Raw genomic sequence first — 15,266 nt, 5'->3', positions numbered from 1 at the left:
CACATGACAGCTTTTTATAGTGGTATGAATGGGCTTATCGGCCCTTATTCCTGTTTCTGGAAAGCATACTTAGTTGTAGAAACTGCTAGAGCATTCTCAGCCTGTCTAGGGTCCTTGCTCTGTATTCCAGTAATTGGGAGTAGCACTGAGCTCATGAAGCACACCAAGGCTCAAAACAAGTACTTTGTTCAGGTCCAGGAGGAGAAAACCTGTCATTTGCAGTTACGGGTGACATTTTTCCCCAGGCTTTAGCTTACTTGGGTCTGATTTTGGCCAAGTTAGTGCTTAGGAGTCTGTTTAAAATACCTATTTGTATTTACTGTTTTCCCAAGTACACAGTGTAAATAGCATAATTTGCAGTGCAAAGTCTTTGGCAATAATTTCATGATGTATACTCTGTTAAACATTGGAAACCACAAACACCATGGACTTCCCCATGCCTTCTGGGCCTGTGGTGACGTAGACTCTGGACTTTCCAAGTGTCAGCGTGCTTGAAGCAGCAGCCTGCATGTGTGGACTATCATCAGTGCCTCGCCCAGAGATGCACTTCATCCAAAGGGACCCTGCTGCTCTGAGCCCTGCGAGCAGCACCCACACTGCGGCTTCTTTGTGTTGAATATGTTGGACTCTGCCATAGATTCGTCTGGCTGCTGCAGTTTGTAATGCCTCGACATGTTGCATTTCTTTCCCATTTGGATGAATAAAAATAAATGCTGTGTAAAATAGGAATGGCCTGGACTCTTCTGTGCAAGACTCACTGCTGAAAAGTTACAGTGCCAGCTGCAAAGATGCCTCAACGGTTTAAAGGGCTCACTGTTCTTTTTTTGAGGCCTGAGTTCAGTCTCAGCACCCACCCAGTAGATCCAACGCCCTCTTCTGGCCTCTACACATACACATTTACCCAAGCACAGACATACCAATACAATTAAATCAAGTGCAAGCCCCACTCCCTTTCCTCAGACAAATTCAGTTCATCTCAGAGGTTTTTTACTTCATACAGAGGGAGTGTGTGTTCTAACATGGTGATTTGGGGCCTGTGTAGTTTCAGCCATTTCAAACTTCCAAATTGGTGTGCCATGTTGCATAGGTGTTCAATCTAAACCTTTTAGAGCCTTCACTCCTAACCCTCAAAATCATTTCACGAGGCAGCAAGAGTTGACTCCAAAGGTGGTCAAGCTCTTCCTCTAGCAGCCAGCTCTGAGAAACCTGCTGGAGACTACTGTGACACCCTGCTCAGTGGTAAGTAGGCAGTTACTGGGTAGTATGTCTTGAAGCCCCTTAAATCTTAGGGCTCTTGTGTTTTCTATGCACAACTTAAAAAGACTTGCTGGTAGGGGCACAGAAGAGCCAGCTTGTTTTTACTGCAACTGCATTCTCAGGGCCTGAGAGATCACTCTTGCTTGTAAAGGGCAGTGCTCAACCCACAGCAGAAAGGTTTTTGGGGAACTAGGGAAGGGAACAGAGGATGAGGAATGTGTGACAGGAGTCATGGGCCTCCTGCAGCGATAGCAACTCCTATGAGGGAGGCAAAGAAAGGTTGAGTGGGGTGTGTATCTGGGGCCATGTCTTCTTACGGCTTCAAATATCCATGTAATGCATATAGGGATGAGATCACCTAAGCAAGGAAGGTATTAAAAAACCCCAACTTCGTTTGTGGGGAGTTAGAATTGTAAGGGTGACCTTAACAGCTGGGTGACCTTACTCTAGCCCCTTCTTCCCCTGTAAATAGGGGAGTGAAGGGCCTAGCACTTGTGCCCTTTATTCTTTAAATCAGCATTCCAGTCATTTTGTTCTAATCATGTTGCTCCAGCTCATGTACTCACACCATCCCCTCAGTGAATCTTAGAAGAAAATCAAGTGGTTTAGCATCTCTGAGCCAATGGCCCTTGTCACTTACCTCAATGCCCCTTCACAAAGGCTAAGGTTTTTGTTACTTTTGGGTCATTCAGATCTGGACCATGAACTGTTCTGGGCTTAACTGCGGGTTTGTGTGGACTATCCTTCTTCCCTTCTTAGATTGTTTTTTCTCTCCAACTTGGCTTTGTCCTTCAGAGCTCTTGTCCAGTGTTTTAAGCTTCTTCCTCCCTCTCCCCACTGAGAGTTGCTGACATACTCTTAAGATATCTGCAATACAATCTTCAGCCAGCAGATTTGAACACAGCAGGCCACTTTATACTGCCTGTTCATTGCTATTTACAATACTTCCTCACCAAGAGCTTAATGAACTCTGCTTCCATATCTCGCTAAACAAAGGTTTACCTGTGTCTGGTACTTGCTTACTCTTCCACATTTCCTGCATGTTCTCTCCCCCCCCCCCCCCACACACACACACAAAACAGGTTACAAGTGAGAGCATCTGGTGCTCTGGAGCCTTCTAGGGAATGTTCAGCGATACCTCAAGATATTTTGGGTTGACTGCTTCTGGCATTCAGTATGTAGAGACCAAGTAAGCTGCTGAACACTGTCACACAGAACAACAAAGTTGTCAACAGTTGAAATTGAGAAGTTTTGCACTGTGATGACTCACTCACTAGCCAATGTACATCCCACATTATCTCCAGCTCTTCTCTCCAAGGCCATCCAGGACCAAAACACTGAAAGCTAAATATATCTTCCTAGTGTTTCGGTAGAGTGAAAATTTGAAACTCCTTTTCTCTTTCTCTTCTTTCCATTTACCCAAATATAAACTACCTTTAAATTCTACATCAGTTTCTTTCCCACATCTTTCAGGTCCTTTGCATGGGCATCCACTGACTTAAGACTTTTTCCATTCTTCCAAAACACTGTCCTCTTGTTTCTACCCAGCAAATCCAGTCACTGAAGAATTGTATCCCTACCTTCCTGTCTCCCTTCAGCAGTCCAGTGTATCCCAAGTTCAGGATCTTAGTATCTTGAGTTGTTTTAGGCTCACACACTAAGATTGACTGGTGTGTGGATTCTCCCTTTCCCTTGGATGGTGGTGTGTATAGCATTAGGACAGAGATTTCTACCAAGATACATGGGGCCCTTGAGCCTATAGCCAGCCAGCAAATGTAGATCCCAGAAGCATGTCCTCCATCCTGTGAACTGTGCTCTGGAACCAGCTAGTTCCTGGCCTTTATAAGAGCACTTATTACAGCTTAAGCTTAAGGATCAGCAGCTATATAGTAATCAGGCAGGGATCACTTGTCCAGGTCTAGATTCTGGCATAAAGTTCCAAGACAGTTTATAGATGGTTTTGGTAGGCTGGTAAAGCGGCAAGTGGAGAGGGGGCAGGGTTAGAAAGCAAAACAGATTCAGAGAAGAGGGGTAGAATAAAAAGTGATAGTAAAGGACCTGGGTCTCTGCATACCTAGGGTGTAGAGATGTCCAGAGGACCAGCCAGAGAAAGGAATGTCAATGAAGATATACCCACTCGTTTGTTTTTACCCGAGTCTGAGCTAACACGGCTCTTTTCAGTTGCTTCCTTTGATTGATCTTTTTTTCTCCCATTTCTGACTGGTGAGATAATTTGCCCCCCAACCCTAATTCTAACTTCTTGTGAAAACTTTAGATTTTAAGCACTGGGGTATCTTACCCGTCAACCACAACACTACACTTCTCAGAGAGGGCCAATGTACCCATCTCTCGCATAGCACAACCTGTGTGAAGAACATGTGGTTGGCATATCTCAGCTCTGCCTGGTGCGCACAAATGCTGTTTTTTGACTGCTTTTGGGGAATGAATATGCAATCATAAAAACTACTTTTGTATGAAGCAATGTTGTTTGTACCAAAATATTTAATGAATATGCTGTTAAAACAAACAAAAGAAATAGTAATACAATTTTACTGGTTTATACCTCAGTTTATAAAGTTGACGCACAAGCTACCCTAGCACACAATGTCCACTTAGTTTTAGATGGGCTTACAGCTATTTGAATTAACTGAATAAGACAGACACAGGAAGTGTAGGGGATGGTCTGGGGGGAAGAGCAGGCCACTTATTATCTCCCCACTGCAGATGACCTCATCAAGCATTAGTAAAGCCAAAAGGGGAAGAAAAAATAACTTGGCGTCCATATATACAAACCCCTACCTCCATCCATACCGAGCAGAGAGGTTTTGTTTTTAATTTTAAAAAAGTGCTAAAACCGCCATTTCATAGCTTTAAAGTGAGAATCCACAGTATATCTGACCAGTGAGACCCATATCTGGCCACTCTGGGAGGCTTCAGAGGCCTGACAAAGATTCAGCCAGGAAAGTAAGACCTTACAGTGGGTATTCAGTCTTCGTCATTTCAACAACCTGCTATGTTATGCAAACATTAGAGGTCAAGGAGCTCTTCCCAGCTCCTATAATGACAGGGAAAACAGCCCAATAACTTTTGAGTTCCTGAAAGGAAGTGCCCCATAACCACAGATGGCAGTGGTAGATTAGCAGGTTGTCTGGAATTTAAACACTGTCAGTGCAGGGTACTGGGAAAGGTATTTATATATTTATATACACACACACATATATACACATACATATATATGTACACATGACACTTTAAACAAAGTAAGAGCTGTCCATGTCATGATTGATTCAGTCTCACAGTCATGTGGCCCATTCCAGCCTTTAGAAGTTTTGGCAGCTAATGCTTTAAAAAAAAAAAAAAAAGACATGACTATGAGAGTTGCATAGAATTGCTCAGCAATGAGAATAATTCCAAATCAAAACCTATGCACTATATTAGTTAACAAAATTAGGTGAATTGAACTGTGACTACGAGACCCTTCTACTTAAAAGTGCTTCTCATCTCTCTGGGGGCTTTTGCTGGCACTGACAGATAAGAATTACTCTAATTTCTGAACCCCTGTTACCCCACTCAAAGGATAGTGTATTCATGTGTATATGTATATATACACATAATTTTTTTAAAGGGTTTAGAAAAAACCCAATACATTGGGGGATAGACACCCCAACTCTGGCTGTGTGAAGTGTTCCTATACATAAAGAGGCCTGAACGGCACTAGGAGGAAGGACTCTGGTGTACACCCAAAGCATCAGTTGAGTTGGCAGCCTGCTGCAGGAGCCCTGATCCACTGACCTACCAACACACTATACAGCTCTGACCTAGGTACATTCTGGTCCTGCAATGTATCACAGAATCACACATCTGGCCAAAGAAGGCAACAAAAGGTGGTGTGTTTTCTGGAAGTATCTGGAGGCAGCAGCTGTTCTCAGCATGTCTCTTTCCCTTGAACGCCAGTTGCTGTCTTTATGGAGCTCAGTGTTCGGTTAAACCAGGTCTTCTTGGCTGCCTGCACCTCACTGAGGGCAAGGCCCAAGTGGTGTTCCAAGTCCTGTTAGAAATAACAAAGTGTGATGATTTTTGGAATTTATTTGTTCTGAGGCAGGTATACAGTGCTGAAGGGAGTTGGGAACTCTTTAATCTGAAATTCTAGCCTCTTAAATTACTGTCTCTGCAATTTTCAGGCACACCATCATCCAGTTAAAATTCCTGTAAGTCCAAATCGCTTAGTATTGCACCTGTTTTCATCCCTTTCCTGAGATTCCTTAGTAGACAGGCCTCTCCTCCCTTTGGTTATGGTCTAAGCCACTCCGTCATCCAGAATGCAATTCTTGATTTTCTATAGCTGCTCTCTGTCCATTTTTGACTTCACCTTAGATACTGTTAACTTAGTGACTTTTTTTTTTTTGATTGTCCTGGGCAGTCCTACAAATTCTAAGTACTTGGTACAACCCTGACAAAAGGATGTGCCTATCCACCAAAGGACTTTGGCACAGGAAAGCTGGTCTGATGTTTTTTAGACCAGCGATAAGGATGGTTGGAAGCTCATAATCATTGGGAAATATGCCCAAGGTTGCAAAATAAGATTAGTGGTGGGTGTTAAGAAGAAAAAGGTTTGTACTCTGTTAAGTTACCATCATGTACACCTAAATATTTTTAGTATTCAATATAACCTGACAAAAGGTTAGGACTCAGATTTCTCTTTCCCTCCTCCCCATTCTGCTTTTGTGTTTTTTTGACATAGGGTTCTTTTGTGCAGTCAAGTGCTGGGATCAAAGGTGTGTATCACTACCACTGGTCTAAGAATCATATTTCTATATGGACACCAGAAGCCTAACCTGGATTGAGTTGGGGAGAGATATTTTTTTCAATACTGCTTCTAAGTTGTATTAAAAAGATTTAAGCTAAATTAAGTGTTCTCCCCAGGAGGGCTGTGGTCAGAGTTTAAGTGATAGTGAGGTTGGAGATGGGGGTGAAGACATGACATCCCAAACCACAAAGGTCATTTCTAGTCCATCCCATAAATCCTGATCATGGCACTGCCGTTACCTGGATCTTGCACTCAGCTTCTACCAACTGCAGTTTGGTCTGTGCCAGCTCCAGCTCCATCTCCCGAAGCTGGTTCTTGAGCATCTCTTTTTCTTCATCTGTGTCCTCATCTGAAACCCCCTTGGCTGGGCTGGTACCCTTCACTCGCCCTTCTTTGTTGAAGAAGTCTCGGCAGCGGTCACAGTCATCTACCTTTTGCTGAAGTGAACACCAGATGGCACCCTGTCAGACGCTACAGCATGGCCTCAGTCAGTGTCCCTTGTGAGTACTATAAAAGTTTGGTGCACTTGGGAAAACGCCATACAACTACCTGGTTGGTGTTTTATACTACAAGCACTAAAAATATCCCCTTGATCCACTCTACACCAAAGGAATTCTAGGCTAAGAAAACAACGTTGCATATAAACAAAGGCTCATATGCAAGGATATTCACTATCCGGCACCAATTGCGAACAAATACTGGTCTGTGCTTGTTCAGGGGAGCTCCCAGTTTCTAAACACTTGATGAAAAAAATTTCGTAATAGGTAAAAATTGTATAAATACTAATACTAATATAAAAAAGTAAGATAAAAAACTGAATATAGACAGTGGAGAAATCGCTCAGTAGTTAATGTGGAATGCTCCTTCGGGAACCTGAGTCTGATTTCCAGCATCACATCATGTGGTGCTGCTCGAAACTCCAGCTCTGGGGGGCATCCAATGCCTCTGGCATCCCTAAGCACCTGTGTTCATGTCTACCTCCATAAACATAACTCATTAAAAATAAATCTACAAAAAAAGATATGTAAAACAATCAATACCCCACCCCCAAATCACCAAAACAGGATGCCCCTGAGGAAAAAAATTCTGTATCACAAATTTAAAATGTGTACAGAAAGCCTAGCCCAGGATGAATATGAATACAATTTTATATCTTAGTCTAAAATCAGGAAAGGCTGAAGAATGTGCAACACAACCTTAACCGTGGTGTTGGATTAACTCAGTCAGAAAGTAGGTGCTTTTAGTGTGTGTGAGAGGGACTGAACTCAATATCCATGAGGAAGAAAGATTTTGTTATCTGTCCTTGAGTGTTTGGATTATAAAGGTTTTCCCTTTTGTTTAGAAGCATAGAAGGCATATTTAAACAGGTTAGTAAGGAACGTATCAGAATGTTGTTGGCCTTTGTAAGGTTTGAGAAATACTCTAAAGAAGCCCCCAAACTAGCAATAAAATATTAAATATATCCCTTGTGTTCTGATCCCTTAGAGCAGAAGGTATAGGTGCAGGGGATCTTCAGAATGATGAATTAACCCCATCTTATGCAACACGTAGTGTAGCTTTCTCAGTGATTCTGCAATTCTGGGGACCCTTAGTTCTTCTAGAGAAGCAGTCGTGTAAATTGTTGAGTCTGAGCCAGGCCTGTGGACTGCTCAGCTTGGTTCACTTGTTCCTATGTCAGGGATAGGCCATACATTGAACTAGAGGGTATGACATGTCTTTAGTCAAGAAAGTCTTACCCGGATTTTCTCAATTTCCAATTTATTCGCTGTCTGTTGCTTTTCCAGTCTTTCACTCAGTTGAGAACAAATCTAAACAAATACAAAACCAGAGACTTTAGCTCAATGTCATCTGCATAAGCTGGGCACTCTGCATTCGTTCCTAGAGAACGTAACAATCTTTCAAGGTGGAGATAAGCTTCCTTATTGTGAGACTAAAGGTAAGGATGTATGGGCTTGAAGCCAGAGTGCACACACACCATGTGCCCAGCTCAGCTCCTAAAACAGAAACTCACCTGCTTATAGTCACCAATGATAGAGCTGTTTTTTTTAATCTCTGATTCTGCCTTGTCAAGTTCTCGGCGGCACATTTCCTTTAACTGCACACATTACATGAAATGAAAGAGGAAGCTTGGTTATTAACTACACATTGCTGATCCTTCCAGAAAATACCTAACTCTGGTTGGGCTTAGTTCCCTCACACCCACCGCCTTCCCTTTTCCAATGCAACACTAATCCTCTGTATTTAACACCAATAGGAGGAAAAGTCCACATTTCTAGAAATGCCAGTGCCCAGTTCCAATGGGGCTTCTACTTAAGTTCTGGTCCTGTACAAGGAGATAAGTGCAGGCCAAACAGACAAAAAGCTCAGGAAAAGATGGCAGTGTTCTACCTGAGGTGAGTAGTTGTGAAGGTCCTGTGCAAGTGTAGAGACAGAAGGGTGGGAGCTTGTTCTCGCACCCACAGCTCTCACAGTATATTCTGAGGGGAATCAGAGGACAAGTGGGACGACTAGACATTCTGAGATGCATCCTCTCCTGCAGACACTGGCATTCTTCCATTGTTTTTCATGCTGATACACATGAGCTTATCTCACCTCAATGATGTACTAAAACTCATGCTTTAGTTTTTAGGAACCATTACATTTTATGGAGAAAATTAAAATGGCTTTTGAAAAGTAACTGAAGCCACTGTCCCCAGGTTCTCTAGCACCAGGAGAGAGCCTCTAGTTGAACCCACCAGTACTGTCAAAATTCAGGTGTATGGGAGGTGGCAAGGATCTCCTCACCTGTGCAGACTCCTCTTCTAACCTCCTCTTCTCATCTTCTGCATCAATCAGCTTCTGCTTGGTCATCAGCAGCTCCTTATTCAGTGCATCTGCCTTTTCCTCTGCCTGAGATACCAAGAAGATCTCATTACTAAGCACTCATTATGAACTCAGAACTTGAAAGGTCAAGATCTATTGTAAGAAGATAGAGCGAGCCAGTCCAGAAAGAAGAATGGCATGCTCAAGGTCACCCCTAGCCTAAAAAAAAATCCAGTTAGGGACTGAGATTTTTTTTTTAAACTCATCTCATTGTTGAGGTGCTTGTGCTACTTGAATAAATTACAGAGATCATTTCTGAGCTCTAGGTTACCCAGCATAATATTCATCCAGTACAGTGTCTATGCTAGCATGAACGATGGGACAGTAGCTTAATTTTATTGCTCATTGTCTTCCAAATGGTACTTTGTCCATGCATGTGCTCTTGCTAAAGTTAGTTATTCAATATGGAGAACCACTTTCTTTGGAATTTTGAATGGCCATAGTCTTTTTCTAGCTTGTACAAATGTTTGGTCAGTAGAGATGTGAATTCTAGGTGACCCAAAAAAAAAAAAAAAAATCACAGATCCATTCACAGATCACTGAAGAGTGATTATCATGCTGGCCAACAATCAAGGAAGCAAGGGAGGGATAGTCTTTTTTTTTTTTTTTTTTTTTTTTGGTCCCTTCTTGGACAACTTTCCCTGGCTTCTCTTGTACTAAGCAGTGTCAACATCACTTAGACAAGTATTATAGCTAGGTATAGCTAGGGCTGAGCTATTTTGTACTTCTCTTGGGCCTTCACACACAGACCTGAGAGAGACAGGGATGACCTAAGCAAACTCAGGCAACTACTGATTACTTGCAGGCTGTGGGGGCACTGAGCATAGTTCACTACTTGCTCCTCTATTGCAAACTCAAGAGGCAATGATAAGGAAGACGGCACACCACAAGGAAACAGTAACAGAACACAGCTAATAGTAGCAATTGAGCACAGCTCTGACCCATGCCTATTATCAGTGCCAATGAGCAGGTGGCTCATATGAGGCTGACTCCAAAAGTGGGTCAGCAAGGGGAAAGCTGATCCAGCTTGAAGCGTTGCTTCTTCAGGAGGAAGGTGAGGAAGTCTCCCCATACCTCTCACAACCTAGGTGGCAGAGCTACACTCTGCAGCACCTGCTCCAGCTCCACTCTGGCTGGCTCTCAGCCCTGTCAATAGGAAGGCACACTAAGCCTTTTGGACTGCCCCAGCTATAGTCCTGATGGGACCCCACTTTCGACAATCACTCTGTGTGAGAGAAATCAGAATAGTCTATAAGGTGATGGAAGACCAAACAAATAACAAAGGATGCAGCAAAAGGGGAAAAAACAAAGTAAACAGGACAGAATTTGGATATAACTGAGCAGTGAGGATTTCTGGGACTATTTCACAAGAAAGGAAACACAACAGAAATACATGTGGATGCTCCCATGATGTGAAACCAAACTCCATAAAGTTGGAAGTAAAATAAATAGCTAACAGTTCTGTCATAAAAACAGTGCTTACCCAGAATTTTAGATGCTGATTTTAAAAAGCTTTGTAATAAATCATTAAAATCTTTTAAAATAGTAAAAAAAATGTACAAACTAAATTTCCCCCCAAAGTAGGAAGAAATAAAACATATTAACAAATACTTCAGAAAAATAAGTAAAACAAAAGCTGGTTTTGGAAAGATCAACTTTACTGGAAAACATCTACTTAGGTGACAGGGTAGGGTGGAGGTGGGCATAAGCCAGTATCAGGAGTGTAAACGGGGACATTGCTAGAGATGTATAATCATCAACAAAGAAGCCTCAGCAGCTTCAGCTTCAGATATATACTTGGTCATCAAGGACAAAGTGCAGAAAGACAATTTGATTAAAAAAAATAACAGGTGGTGCACACCTCTAATCCCAGCATTTTGGGGAACAAACACCCTTAGAAACTACCTTAATCTCCAGGCTAGCCCTGGCAATTTAACAAAGTCCCAGATTAGCCAGGTCCAAATTATCTAATCTCATTGAGACTATCTTAAAAACAAATCCTAGCAGAATTGTGTCATTCGAAGAATCAGGGACTTTCTCATAGCTCCATTATCCAGGAATTCAATTCCTAATATCCTGAAAATTAAGGTGTAAGCCTCATGACTAAGTTTATTAGATTGTAAGTTCAAGGCCTGCCTGAACAATTTAGTAAGCCCCCTATCTCAAAATAAGAAAATGAAAGCTCAGCCTCAGTTCACCAGTGGAGCGCCATCATGGCATGTATGAAGCCTCAGATTCAGTCCTCACTATTATAATGGCCTGAAGAAGTAACAAATGGTGCCATCCTATGTGGTCTCTACCTAAGACTGGTCTAAAGACCTTGACAAGTGTAGATGGCAGTGGAAAAGGCGGCAGAGCCTGAACGAAGTTACAGTCTTCATTCAGAAATACAATAGTGTGTATGTGGAAAACTCAGTGTGTGTGTGTGTGTGTGTGTGTACAAGACAAACAAAAAACCGAAAGTGTGTTTCCGTGGAAATGAAACAAGCAAAACACAAATGCACCCCTAGTAGACTAATCAGATTTTGGCAAAGTTAGTGGCTACAAAGTATTGCACAAAACCACTTTCCAGTGGTTAGTGCAGTTAAGAATACACCATTTATAACAGACTAAAACAGGGACAAGTTTTAAGTGAATTGAAAACCACAAACTGGTGCTGAGAGGAATTGATGGCTTGTTAACACAAAGGTGACATGCCATGGGCAGGGGGCTCAGAGGCTGTTCACATGTCAAATCTCTCCATAAATTGACAGATTCCACAAAACCTTATTTAAAATCCCAGAAGGCATCTATTACTAGAACCCTTTAAGTCCTTTGTGTTTCTGTAAACGTCTACATCAAAGCAGCCAAGTGAGTTTTAAAAACAACAAAGGCAGATGCCTTAAATAACTTAATTTTAAGATTCATTATAAAGCTGTAATCAAAATACTGTAGTCCTGGCATAAGGATGGAGCAGCTAGAGTGCCAAGTAGACCAATCCATGCAGTGAGCTGATGTTTGGCAAAGCAGCAGAGGACCCAGCTGCACACACCACCTAGCCGTGCTGCTTTCTGCTCTGATGACATACAATCTCAAGGCAGAGGAACAGCCATGATACAGGGGAATGAGACCTTCTACAGGCTCCCTCTCCTCACAGCCCCAATGCTACTTCCAGATGTCACCCAGAGCACAGAGGAGAAAGGTTTTCTGGGGTGACCAAGGAGTTAAGTGACTGAAGATTTTAAAAAGAATGAACTTTAAAAAAAAAAAAAAAAAAAAAAAAAAAAAAAAAAAAAAAAAACTGAGCCTCCGAAGTCAAAAGAATGTGAGAGCACTCTGCCTTCTTCATATCACCTTCAGTAATGGTTTCGAAGAGTGTGCCCAGAACTGTGGGTGCTGGCCAGGTGCTCCTGAAGTCCTATTTGGCATTGTTCCTGCTTAGTGTGTAAGCAATGAACTTAGGCCATCTGGGTTTTCACTGTGATGGGTGTGCTCTGTGACTAGCTGGGCAACCTACCCACGTGGCTCCCATTCTGTGATCTGTGAAAGGGGACATGGTTCTGTACACTGCGCTGTTCTGCAGGTTCACAAAGATGGTTTTACAGAGTGCTTGACCAGTACCCACCCAATAGTGCTAAAGAAATGCTAGTATTTAGATCAGACTCACTAACCTTTCTTAGTTTGTGCTTGCCATGCAGTTAAAACAGTAGGTCATAGGTCCTTGACTGGTTCTTGTCTATAATGGTGATTGTTTAATATCACAGAAAAGGTTTCAAGACATCCAGGTTTCAAGAGGTCCAGAGCTTTTTGGCTTTTTGGGTATTTTCAATCCTCACCTCAAAATTGTTTAAAAAAAATTCTTAGCCTGGTGTATAGGTGCATTTGAGAAAGAGGCAGGTGGACCTTTGTGAGTTCTAGCCAGCCTGGTCTATACAGAAAGTTCTAAGTATGTTGGAGCTCCAAAGTAAGATACTGTCTCAAAAGGAAAAAAAAAAAAAAAATCTTATCCTGACCTCTGCCTCCTGAGGAAGGAATGAGGGATTAACAGAGCTGTGAAATACTTAAAAATTGCCTGGTGCCACAGGACTATGGGTAACCAGAAGAGACCGCTGTAGTTCGAATTTTTTTCTACTTCAGGGCTCAGGAATGTAATCTACTTTTATGACTACTGTTTCAGATGAGTCAACAAGAAAAAAAGGTTTACACTACTCAGGGACAGGTTTCACAAATTAAGTCTAAGCTGGGCAGTGGTGGCCCACATGGCCTTAATCACAGCACTCGGGAGGCATAGGCAAAAGGATCTCTGTGAGTTCAAGGTCAGCCACAGCTACACAGAGAAACCCTGTCTCAAAACAAATGATGCAAGACTACCTCAAACTACTGATGACTTCTACTACATGTTTGTACAGATGAGAAAATACAATTCCTCAAGCTAAGCACCTACCTAGCACTCCAGCCAACCTGCTGCTACTGTATATTGAAGATTTTTTTTTTAAACATTCATTTCCTTTCTGCATCATCTGCAGCTGGGAGGGAACTGTGAGATGAACTCTGTAGCCCTACTCAAAAATTCTCTGCTCTGTTTACACAGGCTCCCTCTACTCTACAGGCAGAAATGCCCTGGCAATGAGAATAATGTGTGAAGGTTTCTAAACAGGGAGAGGAGGCTTAACCCTGACAAGCAAGCCTATGTCACAAAGGTAGTGAGAGCCCAGGTATTAGTCATGTAGAGCTAATAGCCTTGCATTTGGCTAGAGAAAGAAACCTCCTCAGTCATGTCTGACAAGCAGGTGGAATTCTGGTTTTTCTCTTCTTTACAAGTGTTTTTTTTTGTACAACACCATCCCTGACATCAAGCTATATTACAAGGCAATTGTGTTAAAAACCACATGGTACTGGTACAGAGATAGGCAGGTAGATCAATGGAACAGAATTGAAGATCCAGAAATGAAGCCACACACATATGGTCACTTGATTTTTGACAAAGGTGCTGAAAACATTCTGTGGAAAAAGGTCAGCCTCTTCAACAAATGGTGTTGGCTCAACTGGTACTCAACATGCAGAAGAATGAAAATAGACCCTTTCTTATCTCCTTGTACAAAGTTCAAGTGCACGTGGATCAAAGATCTCCACATTAAACCAGGTACACTGAAACTATTAGATGAGAAAATAGAGAAAACCTTAGAACACATAAGCACAGGGGAAAATTTCCTGAACAGAACACCAGTGGCTTGTGCTCTAAGACCAAGGATAGAGAAATGGTACTTAATGAGATTGCAAAGTTTCTGTAAGGCTAAGGACACTGTCAACAACAACAACAACAACAACAACAACAAAAAACCCAGCAGCCAACAGATTGGGAAAAGATCTTACCAATCCCACATCTGACAGAGGGCTAGTATCCAATATATACAAAGAACTCAAGAAGTTAGACTCCAGAGAATCAAACAATCCTATTAAAAAATGGGGCACAGAGCTAAACAAAGCATTCTCAATTGAGGAATACTGAATGGCTGAGAAGCATCTAAGGAAGTGCTCAACATCCTTAGTCATCAGGGAAATGCAAATCAAAACAACTCTGAGATTCCACCTCACACCAGTCAGAATGGCTAAGCTCAAAAACTCAGATGACAGCAGATGCTGGTGAGGATGCAGAGAAAGAGGAACACTCCTCCACTGTTGGTGGGGTTGTAAGTTGGTACAGCCACTCTGGATCAGTCTGGTGGTTCTTCAGAAAATTGGACATAGTCCTACCTGAAGACCCATTTATCCCACTTCTGGGATATCCCAAAGATGCTCCACCATGTTCATAGCAGCCTTATTTATAATAGCCAGAAGCTGGAAAGAACCCAGACAGATGTCCTTCAGTAGATGAATGGATACAAAAATTGTATATTTACACAATGGAGTACTACTCAGCTACAAGAAAACAATGACTTTATGAAATTCCTAGGAAAATGGATGTATCTAGAGAATATCATCCTGAGTGAGATAACCCAATCACAAAAGAACAGACACAATATGCAGTCATTGATAATTGGATACTAGCCCCAGAAAGCTCTGAATACCTAAGAAACAGCTCACAGATCATATGAAGATCAAAAAAAAAAAAAAAGGCCAAAAAAACAGTAGAAGCCTCAGTCCTTCTTAGGAAAACAAAAACAAAAACAAAACAAAACAAAACAAAAAAAAAACCCCAAAAACCAACAGTGTATAGCACCCTCTCAGAGTGGGGTACACCTAGACCTTAAATCATTAATAAGTCAAGAGCTAAGAAGATAGCCTTGTGGCAATTATTGGTATTTAAAAATCATTATGTTTAATCTACACACATCGAAAACTTTGACTATTTCCATGTTAC

At 41.9% G+C, this 15,266-nt stretch overlaps 1 protein-coding gene across 5 annotated transcripts in view; it reads right to left on the bottom strand.

The window, feature by feature from the left end:
- Positions 1-3,776: 3,776 nt before the first annotated feature.
- RABGAP1 (RAB GTPase activating protein 1) overlaps positions 3,777-15,266 on the bottom strand; it is a 106,897-nt gene continuing 95,407 nt past the window's right edge. For all 5 annotated transcript variants that reach the window (XM_080926999.1, XM_080926996.1, XM_080927000.1 and 2 more), the window contains exons 22-26: positions 8,849-8,953; positions 8,076-8,159; positions 7,801-7,872; positions 6,304-6,501; positions 3,777-5,305 (exon numbers count right to left, since the gene is read on the bottom strand). In XM_080926999.1, coding sequence (XP_080783125.1) covers positions 5,183-5,305; positions 6,304-6,501; positions 7,801-7,872; positions 8,076-8,159; positions 8,849-8,953 — 582 coding nt within the window. In that variant the 3' untranslated portion in view covers positions 3,777-5,182. The remainder of the gene's footprint in view (positions 5,306-6,303; positions 6,502-7,800; positions 7,873-8,075; positions 8,160-8,848; positions 8,954-15,266) is intronic.

This window comes from Micromys minutus (assembly GCF_963924665.1).
Source record: "Micromys minutus genome assembly, chromosome: 13".
NCBI lineage: Eukaryota > Metazoa > Chordata > Mammalia > Rodentia > Muridae > Micromys > Micromys minutus.
The sequence above is the reverse complement of the archived record's forward strand: the minus strand, read 5'-3'. Positions and strand labels throughout refer to the sequence as shown.